Source organism: Mustela erminea, chromosome 20 (assembly GCF_009829155.1).
Source record: "Mustela erminea isolate mMusErm1 chromosome 20, mMusErm1.Pri, whole genome shotgun sequence".
Taxonomy (NCBI): Eukaryota; Metazoa; Chordata; class Mammalia; order Carnivora; family Mustelidae; genus Mustela; species Mustela erminea.
In genome coordinates this window covers 25,249,180-25,264,811 of record NC_045633.1, presented here as the reverse complement: position 1 = coordinate 25,264,811, position 15,632 = coordinate 25,249,180, and the positions used below count along the sequence as shown (strand labels likewise).

General features: G+C 57.7%; 2 protein-coding genes across 2 annotated transcripts in view; one reads left to right on the top strand and one right to left on the bottom strand.

The window, feature by feature from the left end:
- Positions 1-15,632, top strand: part of C20H7orf50 (chromosome 20 C7orf50 homolog) — a 124,520-nt gene that overhangs the window by 55,034 nt on the left and 53,854 nt on the right. The window lies entirely within an intron of this gene.
- Positions 214-10,080, bottom strand: LOC116581477. Its single transcript, XM_032328656.1, has 2 exons — positions 9,913-10,080; positions 214-2,162 (listed from the first exon to the last, which is right to left on the bottom strand). Exon 2 carries the CDS (start codon positions 2,144-2,146, stop codon positions 1,157-1,159), a length of 990 nt encoding a protein of 329 aa, XP_032184547.1. The 5' UTR covers positions 2,147-2,162; positions 9,913-10,080; the 3' UTR covers positions 214-1,156.

The following is a 15,632-nucleotide window of genomic DNA, read 5'->3' as shown; positions in this document are numbered from 1 at the left end:
GGACAGGGATGAAGGGGCAGAGCATGGGGGCTTTTCAGGCAGTGGGTCCTCTGTGATGCCATAACGAAGGCTGTGTGTCCGCATAAACCCGTCGGAACCATGGAATGTCCAGCACCAGGAGTGAGCCCAGACGTGAACTATGGACTTGGCATGACAGTGATGTGTCAGTGGAGATCCATGACTTGTGACAGGCACTCCACAGCGATGTGTCAGTGGAGATCCATGACTTGTGACAGGCACTCCATCAGGGGGACGTCAGGGTGGGGGCAGGGCATGGAGGGAACCTCTTCATTCCTTTTAATTTTATTGTGACCCTAAAACTACTCTCGAGGTTTTCATAAAAAACCAAACCTGTCAAAGGTATAGATTCCCACACCAGAGACCCCTTTCCCTTCCACGCCTCCTTTCTCTGTTCGACCAAGAAAATCTTAATGTAAATCTAGCAAGAATTGTTAAGTGTGAATCTGCATTAAGATTAACTACTGAACTTCGTATTTTATGTTTGGTACCTTATGGTGGGCACCAACCACCTGCCAGGTCGCAGGGAGCCGGGAGCGCCATGTGACACCTGATTACCTGGCTGGGAGCCAGGAGCACCGTGTGACACTTGATCAGCCTGTGGGTGATACTCTCAGACCTCCAGTGAGGATGGTACACTTACAGAGATAAAACCGAGCTCCTTTGCACTTAGCAGTATGTCTGCGTTCCAGACTCTCTGGCAGTGTTAAAAGTTAACCAGTTAACGACCCTTTAGGGCTAGATTATAATATGGCCCCAAAGTTATTTGAACAATGTGTTTATTTTCAAGATTCTGTTGTCTGGCTGGGAAGGGGCAGAGAAGGATGCCAACTCAGGCTCACGGAACTGCCCACCAGCATGTAGGACGTCTCCATCCGGTCAGCCCTGTGTCTGGACAGCTTTGGCCCCCACAGTCGCAGAGCCCTTGATTTGCAGGGTTTCCTTTAGCTGCAAGCCTTGATCTAGGGTGTGAGCCACATGCCAGGCAGCTGGTTTGCCATGCCTTCCAGATGATCCTGTCCCCCCATTGGTGCTCACCATGCAGACTGGAGTTTCAACAGATGGTCCTGTCCCCTCCCTGCCAGGAAGACCCTCTCACTTGTCCGGCTTGCTCGTCCACTGCAGACGAAGCCCTGCCTTAACCGCTGACCCTCTTTAAGGAGAAGCTGTCACTGGGATCTGCCTTCCTGCACCGTTGGGTGATGCGCTCTGGAAGGTTCAGCAGTGCCAGCCTGCAAGGCCTGTGGAGGAAGAGGATGGCCAGGGAATTCATGCAGCTCTCCCCAAACAGGACCAGCTCTGCCAGGTTCATGAGCAGCTCATCCCTGGGGGAGCCAATGTCCCTCTGCAGCTTCAGCCGGGCCCGCTGCAGGAGTGCAATGTTGTAGAGGAGGCGGCAGGCAAACGTGGTCAGGGCCATGGCAAGCACAAGGCAGGGAGCGGAGGCCACATCCCTCTGGGGAAGGGCCGCCCGCCAGGCCAGCTGGACAACGATCAGGGTGAAGAACGCCAGCTTCAGGACAAGGGCCAGCCCGAAGCCCAGGCTGACCTTGACGATTTCATACTCGGGCCAGGCGGTCAGCGGGTCCACCTGGCACAGGGTGGTTCTGGACAGCTCCCCAGATGTGCCCAGCAGGGCTGCCAGTCCCAGGGAGCTGCAGAAGGCACAGCCCCCGATGACGGCCAGGCTCTCCACGGGCCTCTGGGCCGCCTTGGTGGCCACGGGCAGGCAGGGCGCAGAGCCCTGTAGCAGGAACGCAAAGAGCATCGCCAGCTGCACGTACTGCGCATTGAAGTAGCAGACATTGGCCAGGAAGGAGAGGGTGGCACAACTCAGGTTGGTGGCGACCATGTAGTCTGGCCGGTTGATGGCGGTGAGGGACAGCAGCGTCACCAACACGTTGGTGATCGTGAGGTCCGAAAGGAATGCGTCCAGGCCACCCCACCTGGCACGGCCCTTGATGAAGGTGGTCAGGTTGAAGAGCCCAGCCGCCAAGCTCACCGGAACCCCCAGAGCCATGTAGACCTGCAGGCACCTAGAGACGATGCTCTGTGCGGCGATGACATCCTCGACTGCTGTGGACACGCGACTCGGGTACTGGACCCACGACATGTTGTGCAAGCTCATCCCGGCTGCGTCCGAGCTGTAATGGAAGCATACCATGCTATTTACCGGCCATCACCCTGGGGTCACGAGAAGGGCGGGGGCAGGGGGCCTGCCTGGAGGAGGGCCTCCCCCGAGGAGGGTGGGAACAGGGATTGGTGTGACTGCCAGCTTCCCTGTGGGGGTTCTGGAGCAGGGGCCTGGGTGCCCGTCCACTTCTCCCCACACATCGGAACGAAGCTTTCTGCTCTTAAGAGAGACAGCTTCTTGGAATGAGGTCACGTCTTAGTCCCACTGCTAAAGCTTGTGCACCAGGGGCCCCAATCTCCTGAAGGACTGCAGGGGAGCGGAGTTCCAGGACCCAGATTTAGAACTCCTCCTGGGCATCGTGCTCACTCAGGGCCTCAGCGTCAGGCCGGGGTACGGCCGGAATCTGCATTCTGCGACACGTGTGCATGTGACTGTCCAGCTTCTGGATCCAGAGACCTGCACTCTGTCGTGTTGACTGTGGAGACGGAAAGGGGGTGTGTGTGAACGCTGGCCCTGAGGATCACAGCCCTTCCTGCTCTTTGAACCAGGACCTGTTGGTATGAACCAAGCTGTAAAGTCCTGACTTGGGGCTTTAAATCGCAATGTGTACAGACTCACATCCTTCCTGGCTGGTCTTTTGTCACTGAAATTGTTTGGTTTCTGTATACACACATCCTCCCCTTCAGTTTTAACCAAAGAGCCCGTGAGGTCAGGAGATCGCGTAGCTGCTTGTTCAAAGGAGGTTGAGGGGGTAAAATGGGAGAGTTGATGTTCGTGGAATGCTCACGCGTAGGCCTGGCCCCACAGCCTGCTTTCATGTTCTCCCCGGGGGGGCAGCCTGGGGTCTGGCTGACAGAGTCACACAGTGTGGTCACATGCTGCCAGCACGGACTTCTGAAGGAGAGAGCACAAGCGCATGGCCTCTCTTCCTGGCTACCCACCACCAGAGCCATCTCAGTAGCAGACTTTGCATCTGAAAGCACCTGTTACACACATAGGAGGTCTGACAGGTGGCCCCTTGCGTATGCAGACATGTCATGGGCGTCCCTCCTTCCTGGACGTGCCCAGTGCCCAGATGCATTGTCCTGGTTTGACAGCCCTGGGGCACACCATGTGGAGGTGGCTAGCATGTGCTTGCCTTCTCTGGCACATCAGCGGTTGTTCGTCCCACAGGCCTGCGGAGGTGACTTGAATGCACACATTTCTCCATGTCCGTGTCTGGCTGGCATTGTCTGAGAAACACAGGGAATTGCACTGTTTTCCATCTGCTACTGCTGAAGGTGATGAGTGATTGCCAGGACGCAGAATGCCTTCAAAATTAAGAATAGTGACCCGACAGAGAGGAAGTGATTTGGAATGTTAATCTTTAATTACGGCAAATTGGAAAGAAGATCTTGTGAACATTGACCACAGGTCAGGAAACAGCATTAGGCTGGGCCGGCGTCTGATCTCTGCATCTGGCCAGTGTCCTGGGCACTTCCTGGGGCCAACCGTACTCTCTCTGCTGGTGGTTTCGGGGCACTCATTGTCAGAGGCCCCCAGCTTGTGGCAGTCAGCTCCATTACCTGATTTGGTAGCCAGGTTCTGGGTCAGAGGGTCTAGCCAGGTTCTGGGTCAGCCAGGTGGACAGAGGGTGTACGTCCCCAAATCTGGCCGTGAGAGAAGGTCCTGGACTCATCAGCTTGTTAACTGCTTCTTGCCTTTCTCGAGAGGCAAGGGGCCTTCTTTGGAGTGGGGTGAGCTCCAACCTCATGCTCCCTTCCGTCTGCTGTGTGAGTTGTCTGGTGAGAGGTCGTGCACCTGTGGGCCCACAGCCAGGAGTGGGTGTGCTGCCGTCAACACTGCTCACAGCGCCTGTTGACCCAAGTTCTTGGTCCCAGCTCCTCGGTCTGCACTCTGGGCTCATTCAAGGAAAGGAAGTTGCCAAGGATGGGTGGGGCACACTGGCCCCCAGTGTGCCAACAGCACAAAAAGTGGGGTGCTGCTCCCTGCCACTGGGTGCCATGCTTCCTCTCCTGTATTTAACACAAGCGTGTGATTCTTTTGCCCCAGGGTGTGGTCAAAGGGTGGAATTCTAGCACCTTTTTATCCCTTCAGGATTGGGACCCAGGGGAAGGCATCCCAGCAGGTGAGACCCGATGCGCTTCCGAATCCCTGGCCTTGCGGCAGCCAGCCTGGGAAAGTCAGCAGGCTCTCAGCTTTGCCCCTTTCTGGGCCCAAGGAGCAGAGAGCTTCTCCCAGCGCACCGGCTGTGCAGTAGCCTCACCCACCCCACCCACTCTGTCTCGGGCCTGAGCCTTTGCCAGGCTGGGTGACCGCCAGCCTTCCCCTCACCACCACTTGTAGGTTTTATTCAGAAAGATAATAAAACGTGGAAGATATCTTCTCATGAAATTGTCCTTGATGACGGCTCTTCCGGTGAATCCCCCACCCACATCCCTGACTCTTTTGTGTCTCTTCTCTGTTTGTGGCTTCTCTTTGGCCTTGACAGTCCTATGCCTCCTGCCCCAGCCCTGGAGGCTCACCCCTGGAGGAGAGCAATGGGGGGCAGGGCTTGTGGGAATCAGGGCCTTCAGTAAAGCCGAGTGTTCACCACTGCTGCACATTGTGGGAAGCACTTAACATGGGGTGATTTCCTTAAACCGTAGTTCTCCACAGGAGGTAGGGACAATTGAAATCCCATGTTGTGGTGCAGGTGAGCATGTCACAGAACAATGGGGTCACTCGTTCAGTGAGCCAGTAGGTAACAATGGCGTCAAGATCAGAACCTGATGGTTTGGCCCAAGAACCTGTATACTTTTAAAATTTACATGCGACAAAACTTACCCTTTTTGGTGTATACCACGGATGCATCTGGTCACGTAAATGCCACCATGCACAGTAGACAGACGGGTCCATCACCCCCTAGATTCCTCTGTGCCATTTCTTGGTGCTCAGCCCGTCCCTGTGCCACACCCCAGGCAACCCCCGCACTGTTGTCCCTCCCATTCAGACACTGCCAGGACATCACAGGAGCGGACTCTGGGTGCCTTCTGTGTCTGGCATGTTCCCACTGGGCGGCCGGCATCGGAGGCTCCCTGATGATGCATGGGCAGAGCTTACTCTTTGCTGTCGCTGAGCCACGTCCCAGCCGCGCGTCTGCCATTCCGCTGACGTGGGGGCCATTTCCAGGTGTGGGTGCTTACAAACCAGCCCTTGAAATATTTGTGTATACGTTTTTATATACAAGCATATGGCTCCTTGCAGGTGAGCAGAAAACTTTTTTCTTGGGTAAATACTTAGGAGCAGGATTGCTAGGTCTTGCTTTCTTAAGAATTTTATTTGGTAAATTTGACATGGTTCACGTTATAATATGGTGTGCGGCGTGTGGCTCTGATACAGTGACGTGTTGCTGATCAGCCCGAGCTCATCAGCAGCGCAGTAGGGCCCTGGGTCACTCCCTTCCTGTTTCCTGTCTGTGCCCTCGCCAGACCCCCTTCCCATCCTTTCACTGGGTTGTTCTTGTTTTTGTAAGATTGATGGATTGATTTGACAGAGAGAGAAGGCACATGCGAGCGTGGGCGGGGCAGAGGGAGAGGGAGAGAGAATCTCCAGCAGACTCCCCACTGAGCGTGGAGCCCGACACGGGGCTCAGTCTCACGACCCTGAGATCATGACCTGAGCCGAAACCAAGGGTCGGAGCTGATTGTGCCCCCCAGGTGCCCTGGTCTGCTTTTTAAATAGCTTTAACTTCTTTCGACTGCGCGGCTGTGGTGACCTACGGTACTCGTCCTCTCTGCCTCGCGGAGCGTGGTGTGCTGTGGGCCCGTGTGTGCTGCCGTGAAGGGCAGTGTGTCCTCCCTCCCAGCCAGGTGCTGTCCCACTGTGTGCGTGTGTGCTGCACCGTCTCGGTCCGTGCAGCTGCTGATGGGTGCTGGGCTCGTGTCTGCAAGTGTGAGTCAGTCTTGCGAGGCTGCCAGTGTTCGCCTGAGAGGCTGTGATGTTTGGTGTCCCCTGCGAGAGCCTATGCTTTCCAGCATGGGTCTTAGCTGAGACTCCGAACTCCCCTAGAAGCCAGCCTGACCCTCTGAGGCACAACTCTACCTTGTTCTGGTGCCAGTTTCAGGCCAAGAACCAGGGCTTTGGGGGCCCTCTTCTGAGTCACACGAAAGGGCTGCCAGGGTCCAGCTCTAGGGTCCCCTGGGAGCTCTCCGTGGCCAGAGCCTTGAGAATTTTGTGTTCTTTACAGCAGCTCGTGGCTGTAGCTCCTTAAATAGGCTTTCAGAGTGGGAGGGGCATGTGGGGCGGCTTCCTAAGGGTTTGTGTACCCTTGGCCCCCCTGGGCCCTAGGTGGCCATCCAGCCTTTGCTCCGCTGGGCCCTCTCCCAGCAGCCCCTCCTCACACGTTCTGTGGTACAGGCCCACATTTATGTCCCTAGGAGCTCTGCTCAGGCACTGAACAGCAGGGTGGTTCAGTGTTTTCCCTGCATCCACATGGCCCTTCTTGTCATCCCCGTGTACGAGCAACAACTCTAGTTGCTAGGACCTCCCCACTGCAGATGCTTACGGAGTCTCTGAAGTTTTGATGTCCTTTTTTGCTGGGTGCTTTCCAGTTCTGGGCTCATTTCACATGTGATCCCAGAAAAGCTTGCAAACTCTTTCTATATGGAAAGAGCGTAAGCCTTTGAGGACGGGATTCTGCTGGGTGACTGCTGTGTCCTCAGCCTGGCCGGCACGACCCTCTGCCTGGGGCTCTCCATGGCCCCATTGGTCTCAGATGTGAACCTCTGGGCAGCTGTCAGCAGGACTCCTGTCCCTCGCGAGCACCGGCCATGGCTGTCTCTCCGCCACCGGTTCCTGACGCCGCAGGTGCGTGAGAGCGTGGTGGGCGCGCTCCCTGCTGCGTGTTCGTCTAGTGAGTTACAGCACGGAGCGCAGGGAAGGGAGACTGCCTCTTGTCCCTGCCCCTTGGGAGGATTCCTTCCTACTCCGTCCCAAGGCACCAACCCCATTCCCTCCTGGCCAGCTCTTCCCGCTCTCGCTCCCTCTGGCAGGACTTGGCTTTTTTAGCGCCTTCTGGTCTCGGCTGCGTAAATGTTTCCATTCCATCCCAGTCTTCTGTGCTCCTGGCCGACAGGCAGCCGTGGGCCTGATGAGTCACCGTTCAGCCCATACATGGCCAAGCCCTGTGCTGTCCAGCCTGGCCAGCTTTACGGTGCTGCGGTGTGGGGAGCACGAGCTTTCGTGGACACTGGGCATAGGGTACCACCCAAGACTCAGGCCAGATGGCATGTGGGAACCTTCCACAGGCTCCCACCTCCAGACCCCACCTGGGGGCTGGGAAGGGAGTGTGACCAGCTGTGTGGCCCCGCTTACCCATACTGCGTTTGTGGGGACCTGGTACCAGGTGTCTCCCTCCTCTCCTTCCTGGTGATCCTAAGGTGCGAATACCTGAGCCGTTCTGAATGTGTTCTATGGGTTTTGGGGAAAATAACTTCACGGAAGTGTGAAGATGAAAAGGTTTCCACTTTGCTCCTTTTGTGTCTTCTGAGACCACCTCTGTCTTTCCTGGACACACTTACATGCACACATGTGCCTCCGGGAGACATAGCTGCTCCCTGTCTGACCCAGTGCTGGGCAGTCCGTTCCTCACACAGTGGACGTCCCTGCCTGGACAGGGACTGCCTCGCCATCCCTGCGCTTTCGTGGACACATCTTGTGTCCCTGTGTTAAGTCAGAGGCCGGAGCCCACTGTGAGAGGCTTACCTGTGTGAAGGCTGAGCTCTGGACCTCTGTGTGCTCATGGGATCTTCCTCTGACACACACCACACTCCCTGATGTCCCTGTGGCCTCTCAGCAGCCGTTCAGGGACACAGTGAGAGCCCCTTGTCTGTACTCAAGGGCCCTTCTTTTCAGACCCACCTCCCCACCGACCACCACCATGAGAAGCTTCCCACTGGTTCAGACGGTTCTGAGGGCAGAGACGATGGGGGTCTCCTGGCCTAAGGATGCCCATTTGTGTCTGCTGGCCGCTCTGTGGGCCTAGGTGTTTGCCAGCACATCCCAGTGCCCTGGGGGCAACCGTTCCCCCGCAGAGCTGAGCCTGAGAGAACTGCGCTCCAGCAAACCTACCCCTGGTCTAGAGACGCACACTCCATCCACCTGTCCCCACACACTTACCGAGCGCTTACGAGGAGCCTGGCCCTGGCCACCAGGTGCCACTGTCCTGTCCTCATGGGCCCTCTGTGCCTTAGCTCGAGAACACCTGGCCCCTGGACCTCCAGAACCTCTGGGGACAGGCTAGGCTGTCCCCTCGCATGGGGAGCGAGACCATGCACCCTACAGAGCATCGCGCCAGCAGGGCCTGCTTTAGGGTTTGGGCTTGGGTGGGTGATTTGGAGGAGGGTCTGAGGAAGTGGGCGCTCTCTGTCAGAAAGTAGGGGCTGTACCATGACCAGGGTCCTCAGTGGTCCTGCCTGATGGGGATGTGGCATCTTTGGTAAAGGGGCAGAGCGCACACCTGCACCGGACGGTAGGGTGTGGCTGTTCCGTGGCCTTTTGCGGCCTGCTTCATGCTGGTCCCAGGACTACATGGCACTGTGCTGTGGCACACTGCTCGGCCAGGTTGGCGGCCAGACCCTGGTTTTGTTTCTATCCTCCTGCACACAGCCCCTGTGGCGATGCCACATCGTGCTCTGGACCGCAGCACCTGGCCGCCACATGGCCCTGCGGACCCCTCCCCAGCAGTCTCTGCCCTGCTGTCCCCAGCTGTTTTGTCCAGCCCCACCCTCCTCGGCCCTGACCCTCCTCGGAGCCCTGACTGAGGGGCACGTGCAGAGCCCAGCCCTGTTACCGGAGGTCTTGGAAGGCTGTGCTCCATGGGCTTCCACTGCTGCCCTGCCCAAGCAGCCCCTCTGTGAGGTGGACAGCCCCATGTCTCACTCCATAGGCCTGTGGTATTAGACAGATGCATGAGCTCCTGGGTGTGTGTCCGCAGCATGGCACTCCTGAGCGCCTTCAGGAAGATTTTGTCAGACCAGGTGGCACGTGGAGGGCACTCGGGTGGTTCCTTTCCACTTACAGAGAGGAGTCAGGTGGTCATAGAGACCCTTTCCTTCCATGCCATGCTGAGTGGCCCTGAACACAAAGCATGCCTTGTGCAGAAGGCTGGCTGCCCTGCTTGCCTGGAAAACTCAGGCCTTTCCTTCCTTCCTAGGCTCCTCCCTCTGGGCGGAAACACCACAGGGTCTGGGTGCCCCGCCCCGCCCCGCCCCCGCCATGGTTCTGGAAAGGGGCCCCCCATCCCAAGCTTCATACCCCATGAAACCTATATGTTCCAGATGTGCCTCCTGAAAGACGTTTGCTGTCCTCTGCCAGAATGTAACCTCTCCTGTTGCACCCTGGGATGGAGAGCCGGTGTGAGGGTGTGCCTCTGGCGGCTCTGGTCAGCACCCAGATGTGCGTGCGGACAGTTGACAGGCCTCTCCCAGCTCTGTCCTCAGGACACAGAATTAGAGCCACTGTGTGTCTTTCCTTATGAGGGGACCTGAGCGCTCTGCGCAGTCATTTGCAAGTTTAAATGCTGGCAAAATAAATCTCATTTTCGTTTTCACTGGAGCCAAGCTATTGCATAAAGAAACCTTCGTTTTCAGAAAGAAATGGCACTTGGCTGTGAAATCACCCTCAGCCCACACTGTCAGCCCGCGCTCAGGCCACAGTCCCCGGGGTGGGGGCCCCCAGAGGCAGGGAGATAGAGAAAGCCAAGAGGGCCGGCAGCTCACCTGGGCAAGGCACACACGCCGTGTCCGTCTTCAGTCCTGCCTGTGCTCTGTGCTCACAGGGACGCAGGCACAGACCGTCGCTCCTGGATGGAAGACAGGAATCCAGCTGAAGTCGTTGAAACCACACACACTGCATTTTAAGCAGAGTGTGGTTTGGCCACGTGACCCAGAAAAATTCAGCTTGGCCCACGTAGAGAGGTAACTTTGCCTCGCAGACAGAAAAAGTGAGGTGTGTACCTTGCCTCCCGGGGTCTGTGGGCCTCCAGCGGTTTCCCTGCAGACTCCACACACTGACCGTTCACGAGATGGTCCCTCCCAGAAGGCAGGCAACGTCTGCAACTTAAAATAGGACCTAAAACCCCACCCATAACACAGGGAAAAGTGTTCCCAACCTGTGTAGCCCAAGGAAAGTCCCCCAGAGTTTTTCCCTTAGTGCGCTTCACCCCAGCCAGGCACTGCCCTCCACTGCAGGGTGGATCAGCAAGCCAGAGGCCTGAGCACACAGCCTTGCAGGCCTGGGCCTGGAGCCTCCATTGGGATTAGGCAGAGTCAGGATGCTGTTACCTGCAAGGGTCATCCCCATCTGATCCTGTGCCCTGGCACGGGGCTGGGCACAGGGCAGGTAAGAATCGCGGAGGGAGAATGGTCCGGAGCCCTGGGGGCGTGAGGAAGTAGCCCCGGGGATCCCAGATCCCTAAAGGAGATGACCTGCATAAAGGAAACAGGAGTTCAGCATGGACCTGGAGGCTGGTGACGCTTCCCTGGCGGCTGTCCCCAGGCCAGCCCCAGCTGGAGACGTGACACGCAGAGCCCTCCTTACGTGTCTGCACCCATGGCAGCTGACCCTGTGTAAGATCGAGTAGCACTTGGGGGACATTGCGTGTAGCACCCAGCCCACTGGGGTCCCTGATGGCATCCATAGCCGCGTGAGCTCCAGGGAAAACCCACCGAGGCTGCAGGGGGACAGAGAGTACCCCCGGAACCCCCTCAGTCACTGAGCCCAGACTGGGGCCAGGGACCACGTGTCGTCTGATGTCTCTTACAACTTGGACTCCCCACGTGGGTCCTGCTGTGTTGTTGCTGATGAGCACCTGAGAGCAAGCCACCCTGGGGCCTCTGTGCCAAGAGCCTTGAGTCCAAGCAGGGCTTAGGAGCTTGGTTAGGAGTGGGGAAGCCTCGCCGAGGTTTGAGTACCACTGACCGAGGCTAATATCTCCAGATGGGAGACCTGAGGCTTGGACAGGGGCAGCTGGGTCTCTGTCAGTGTCGCTGGCCAGCATTCGCTGCTCAGCTCCCAGGGTGACGAGGTGCCTTGCCGTTAGAGCCGCATGGCCATTAGCTCTGCCCACTGGTACCTGCAGGGAGGCCCCCAGCCTGGAGTCAGGCCCTGACAAGAGTGTGTGGCCACAGGGGAAGCGAGGCCCCCAACCCCTAGCCTCCACCACACAAGCGAGCAGAGGCATCCTGAGCTACTGTGTGGCTGGCACACCTCCCTCAGCCTCCCGGTGTCCAAGCCCTTGTGCACGACCCCGGCCAGCTCTCTGGGCTCTGAGTCTGAACGTGCCGCTTGCAGCTGGTGGCCGCGGGCCTCCCGCGCTTTGTCTTGTGAATGGGTTTATAGAGCTGCGCCTGCTTGTTGGAAGGGTGCTTCATGACAATGGAGCTGGTGGGTGGGCCTCATCAGGCTCCTCAGAAGCCTGGCTGGGGATGGGGGTGCGGTGGGGGCCCTGCCCCATGTGGATGATGCTCATCTGTGGGTTCTGCTGCGTCGTAGGGGCATTGCTCCCGTGAGATCTGGGGCCCCCCAGGCAGGGTGAGTTCCCAGGGAGCAGCAACCACCTCTGTCTTAGGCTTTGGGGCATCCTGCCTCCTGCTCACATGAGTTCAGGGCTTGGGGGTTTCGAGAGCCCCAATTTAGAGAAGTAAGCCTACCCTCTGGGCTCTCCCAGCCTTGCAGGGAAATGTCTGAGCTACTGGCCCAGCTGGCCTCTCCCCGCCCTGACCTCCTGGTCTTCCGTTAAGCTGAGAAAACCACATTGTCTTCCCCGGCTGCGTCCACTGGGAGGCCTGGTGTATGGTTTGGCTCCATTCTGCAATGTCCAGAAATGTGTTCCATCTGCACCGTGGCTGCTGCTGGCAGACAGGCAGTGTCCGTGTCCAGGCTGCGAGCTCGTACTGCCGGCCGCCGGCTGCTGGGCCGTGAGAACCATCACGACACTGGAGCCTCCTGTTCTCGTGGGCGCCTTGCCCGCCGGGCCCAGTCCCCCACTTGCCAGGGCTCCCACCAAGCCATCGAGACTCGGGATGAACAGAACTGCTAAGAGAAGTAGCCACGCACTAAGCCTGAATTTCTGGTGCCGAGCGGAGGGGAGAGCCCGAGGCATTGAGATGAGGGTTGTGAGGGCAGGCCGGCTAGCTCCCAGCTCCCGTTCACTCCGGCCAGAGGGTAGTAAGTCCAGCAGCGCTGCACAGGGTATCTGAGGGTTAGAGGAGTTGGCAGTCCTAGACATGTGAAGCCAGAGACCATCTGTAAACACAGGTTTCTGCCGAACAGTGTGACCTGCACAAAGAGAGGGTCCCACATGGGTCTTAGTTGGGCCGGCCTCTGCAGCCCAGCCCCAGGACCAGTCTGGAGTGGATCCCTCTCCAGCCCACTGTCCATCTATCTCTGGACACCCCAGCACCCTCCTCCTGGGGTGCCTCGAGGCCTTGTCCCCGCCTTCTGTCACACCCTGTCTTTGCATTTCTGTGGATCTGATTTACTCCCCATAGAACTGTCTGCGCCCTTGGTTTGTGTGCTTCATATCAGGATTGGGGTATAGGAGGACATGACTTCTGGGGGGAGCGCTCTGCCGCCTCATTCCTGGCCTGGCCCATCCCATGTGCCCCACACTTCCTCAGTGCCAAGGGTAGACGTTGGCGAAGAAGTTGGAGTGTGTTGGAGCTCTGCACATGCAGAGTGCACGCAGTTACTGGACGTGAGTGAAAGTGGGAAAGAAGGTGTGCCCACGGGGCCTGCCTGTCAGCTGGCAGCATTGTTCCACTTGCACGGGAACTGGCAGCGGTCTCCCAGTGCCCACTCCTCCTCCTGTGTTCCTGGCCCCGTGTTGAGAAGGCGATGGAACAGCCCGTTCAGGGAGCAGTGGCTCTCCTGCCCACCCCTCTGTCCCAGAACACACTGTCTTGGGACGTGTTGTCTTTGTGTATAAGCACAGGATGGTCAGGCTTCATGTTCTCTGCAGTGAGAGCATCTATCCTGGGCTTTGCCCACAGCCCAGCCCCAGTTATGGACGTGACTGTGCTGTAGTGCGTGGCCTCCAGAATCTGGCACACCCACAGTCATCCCATGTACGTGGCAGCTCTCCTCACAGTGGCTGCGGTGGGAGCAGCCTGAGGGTCCGTCAGTGGAGGAACGGATGAGAAACATCCCCACGCGGTATACAGAAAGGAGTGGTGGACTGATGCCTCCCCCAGGCCTGAGGGACCTTAGCAGCGACCGCTCTGTGGGAGAAGCCTGCCCCAGGGGACCATGTGTTCTGTGACTCCCCTGAGAGCTGTGTACGGGAGAAGCCGATCCACACAGACAGGAAGATGAGTGGTTGCAAGGTGCTGTGGGAGCCGCCTCATGTATCCTGTTCTGAGATACCGGCACCAATGGCCCCTGCATGCGTCTCGACTTTTGTCACTAAGACATTTGTACATGTTTAAAATTGGCTTTATTTGAGACAGATGCCATGTAACTCCACTAGTTATGAGAATGCGGGTCACTGACACTAGAAGCCCTAACCGTGGCCCACTCCAGCGGCCGCTCCGTCACCTTGAAGGGTCTCACCAGCACGTCTGTGGCCGATCCCTGTACTGGACTTCTGGCTCTGCTTGCCACCAAGCTGTTTGTTTTGCTTTCCTTGCCCTGCTGCTGTGTGGTCAGCAAGAAGAGGAGAGAGTAGGCTGATTACGGACTGACTCATCTCAGTTCCAGCCCAGGCCACAGCGTGTTTCTCCGCGGCTATGGGAGACGATGGGAGCCTTGGCGGGCGTGCCCACAGGTGCTTCCAGGACAGGAGACGAGCCAGAGCCGCAACAGGCAGTCCATCTGCCCGCGTGCCCGTGGCCCGCGGCTGTCCGCTGGCTCTTTCCCGATTTATCTCCGTGCTCATCTGACCTCATGGTCACCCAAGAGCCTTGGAGTGAAACCATAGTGCCAAGTAATGGGGCCTTTTCAAACTCTGGGGGGACTTGCTTGGGGTGTTTGGACAAATGTTTTCCCTGAAGAAAACCATGTTCGGGTTATTTGTGGTCTGAACCTGGCTTCCAACACCCGCAGCCTATCTCTGCAGCCATGCGGTGAGCGCAGTCCTACCCTTAGGGCCCTAGTGTTCAGCCCGGTCAGCCCTGTCTGGCGGGCCATCTCCTCACAGATGAGGAGCCACGCATGCAGAGGTCAGAGGTGTCCACAGAGGCTTGGGGGAGTGCGGGCTCCTCCTCCTGAGGGGTGGGGACAAGGGGCGGGCACTTTTCAGGAGTGCCCTTTGCACCATGTGGAATTGTGAGTCCATTGCAGAAGCATTTCCTTGATCTTGGAGCCTTGGGAGCGGGCAGAGCCTCACAGAGACGGGCCCCTCTGTCTGTGACAGAAGCATCTGGATGCTTCAGGCGACAGGCAGCCCAAGTGGCAGAGGCTGGACCCATGTGGCCTTCCAGCTGGCCATGCAAGAGAGAGCAGGCCCAGAGGCCGTGGTCCAGAGTGCTTCCCTCCTGCAGACTCCAGCATTCACCTGTGCCTTCTTAGATGGAAACTTTTCCAACAGCTTTTAGAAGGCATGTATAATCTTATGGCTAGGTCTTATGTACCTTTCTAGCCATGGCCCTTCTTTAGCTCCCTGAGGTGTAGGACATTGCAGTGAGCACTCAGCTTCACTTAGTGATGAGAAATTCCAGGGAGAGGCTGCCCTGTGGACGGCAGCATGCTGAGCCTTAACTGCACAGCAGTCCAGCATCACGGGCCCACACCTGGCTACTGTCCCTGCGGGTGCCTGGCCCTCCTGGCTCCAGCATGGCCACCTGGGGCTGCGTGGACTTGGCATGGCCAGCGTGTGTGTGTGCATGTGGGTGTACACATATATGTGGGTGCAGATACCTGCAGACTGAGCGCTTGTCTCCAGTGTTGCCAGAGCTGTGTCTTGGTAAAGGCACAGTTTGCTGCGCATTCTGCGAGCCTTGTGCAGTCTGGGCCTATGTCTGCAGGGATAGCTTGTGAAGGACAGTCCCTTCGGGGGATGTGTAGCAGACTGTCTGCATTTCAGCAGCTGGTTTGGGGGTGAAAGCCGCCGTGAAAAATCACTGAGTTACATCACCAAATATGACCCACCCAACCCCAACCACATCAGGGCTAAAACCGTGAGAAGCACCCTCTCGTGGCACAAACATGGGTCCTAGTGGCCCAGCGCACCGTAGCCCATAGTCGGCCGCCCTGCTGAGTGAAGGTCTGCCGGCGGCCGCTGGATGGAGCTCCACAAACATGCCTGCTCTCCAAGGCTGGAAGGTGGTTCAGAGTCGTGGTTGGTCGGCCGAAACTCTAGAATGTCCGGCTGGTCTCCTGGCATCTTGGGCTCTGGCGTCTTATTTCCCAGGTTCACATGATGTCAACAGCAGATGGGCCGAAAGAGCCTCTTGTTAAGTGGTTTTAAGTATCAGGAGAAAGGTCGAGAACGCAATAGGTG

What these genes read in the sequence shown, in the direction of transcription:
- LOC116581477 (XM_032328656.1), bottom strand. Translation starts at nt 2,146, where the DNA reads ATGAGCTTGCACAACATGTCGTGGGTCCAGTACCCGAGTCGCGTGTCC.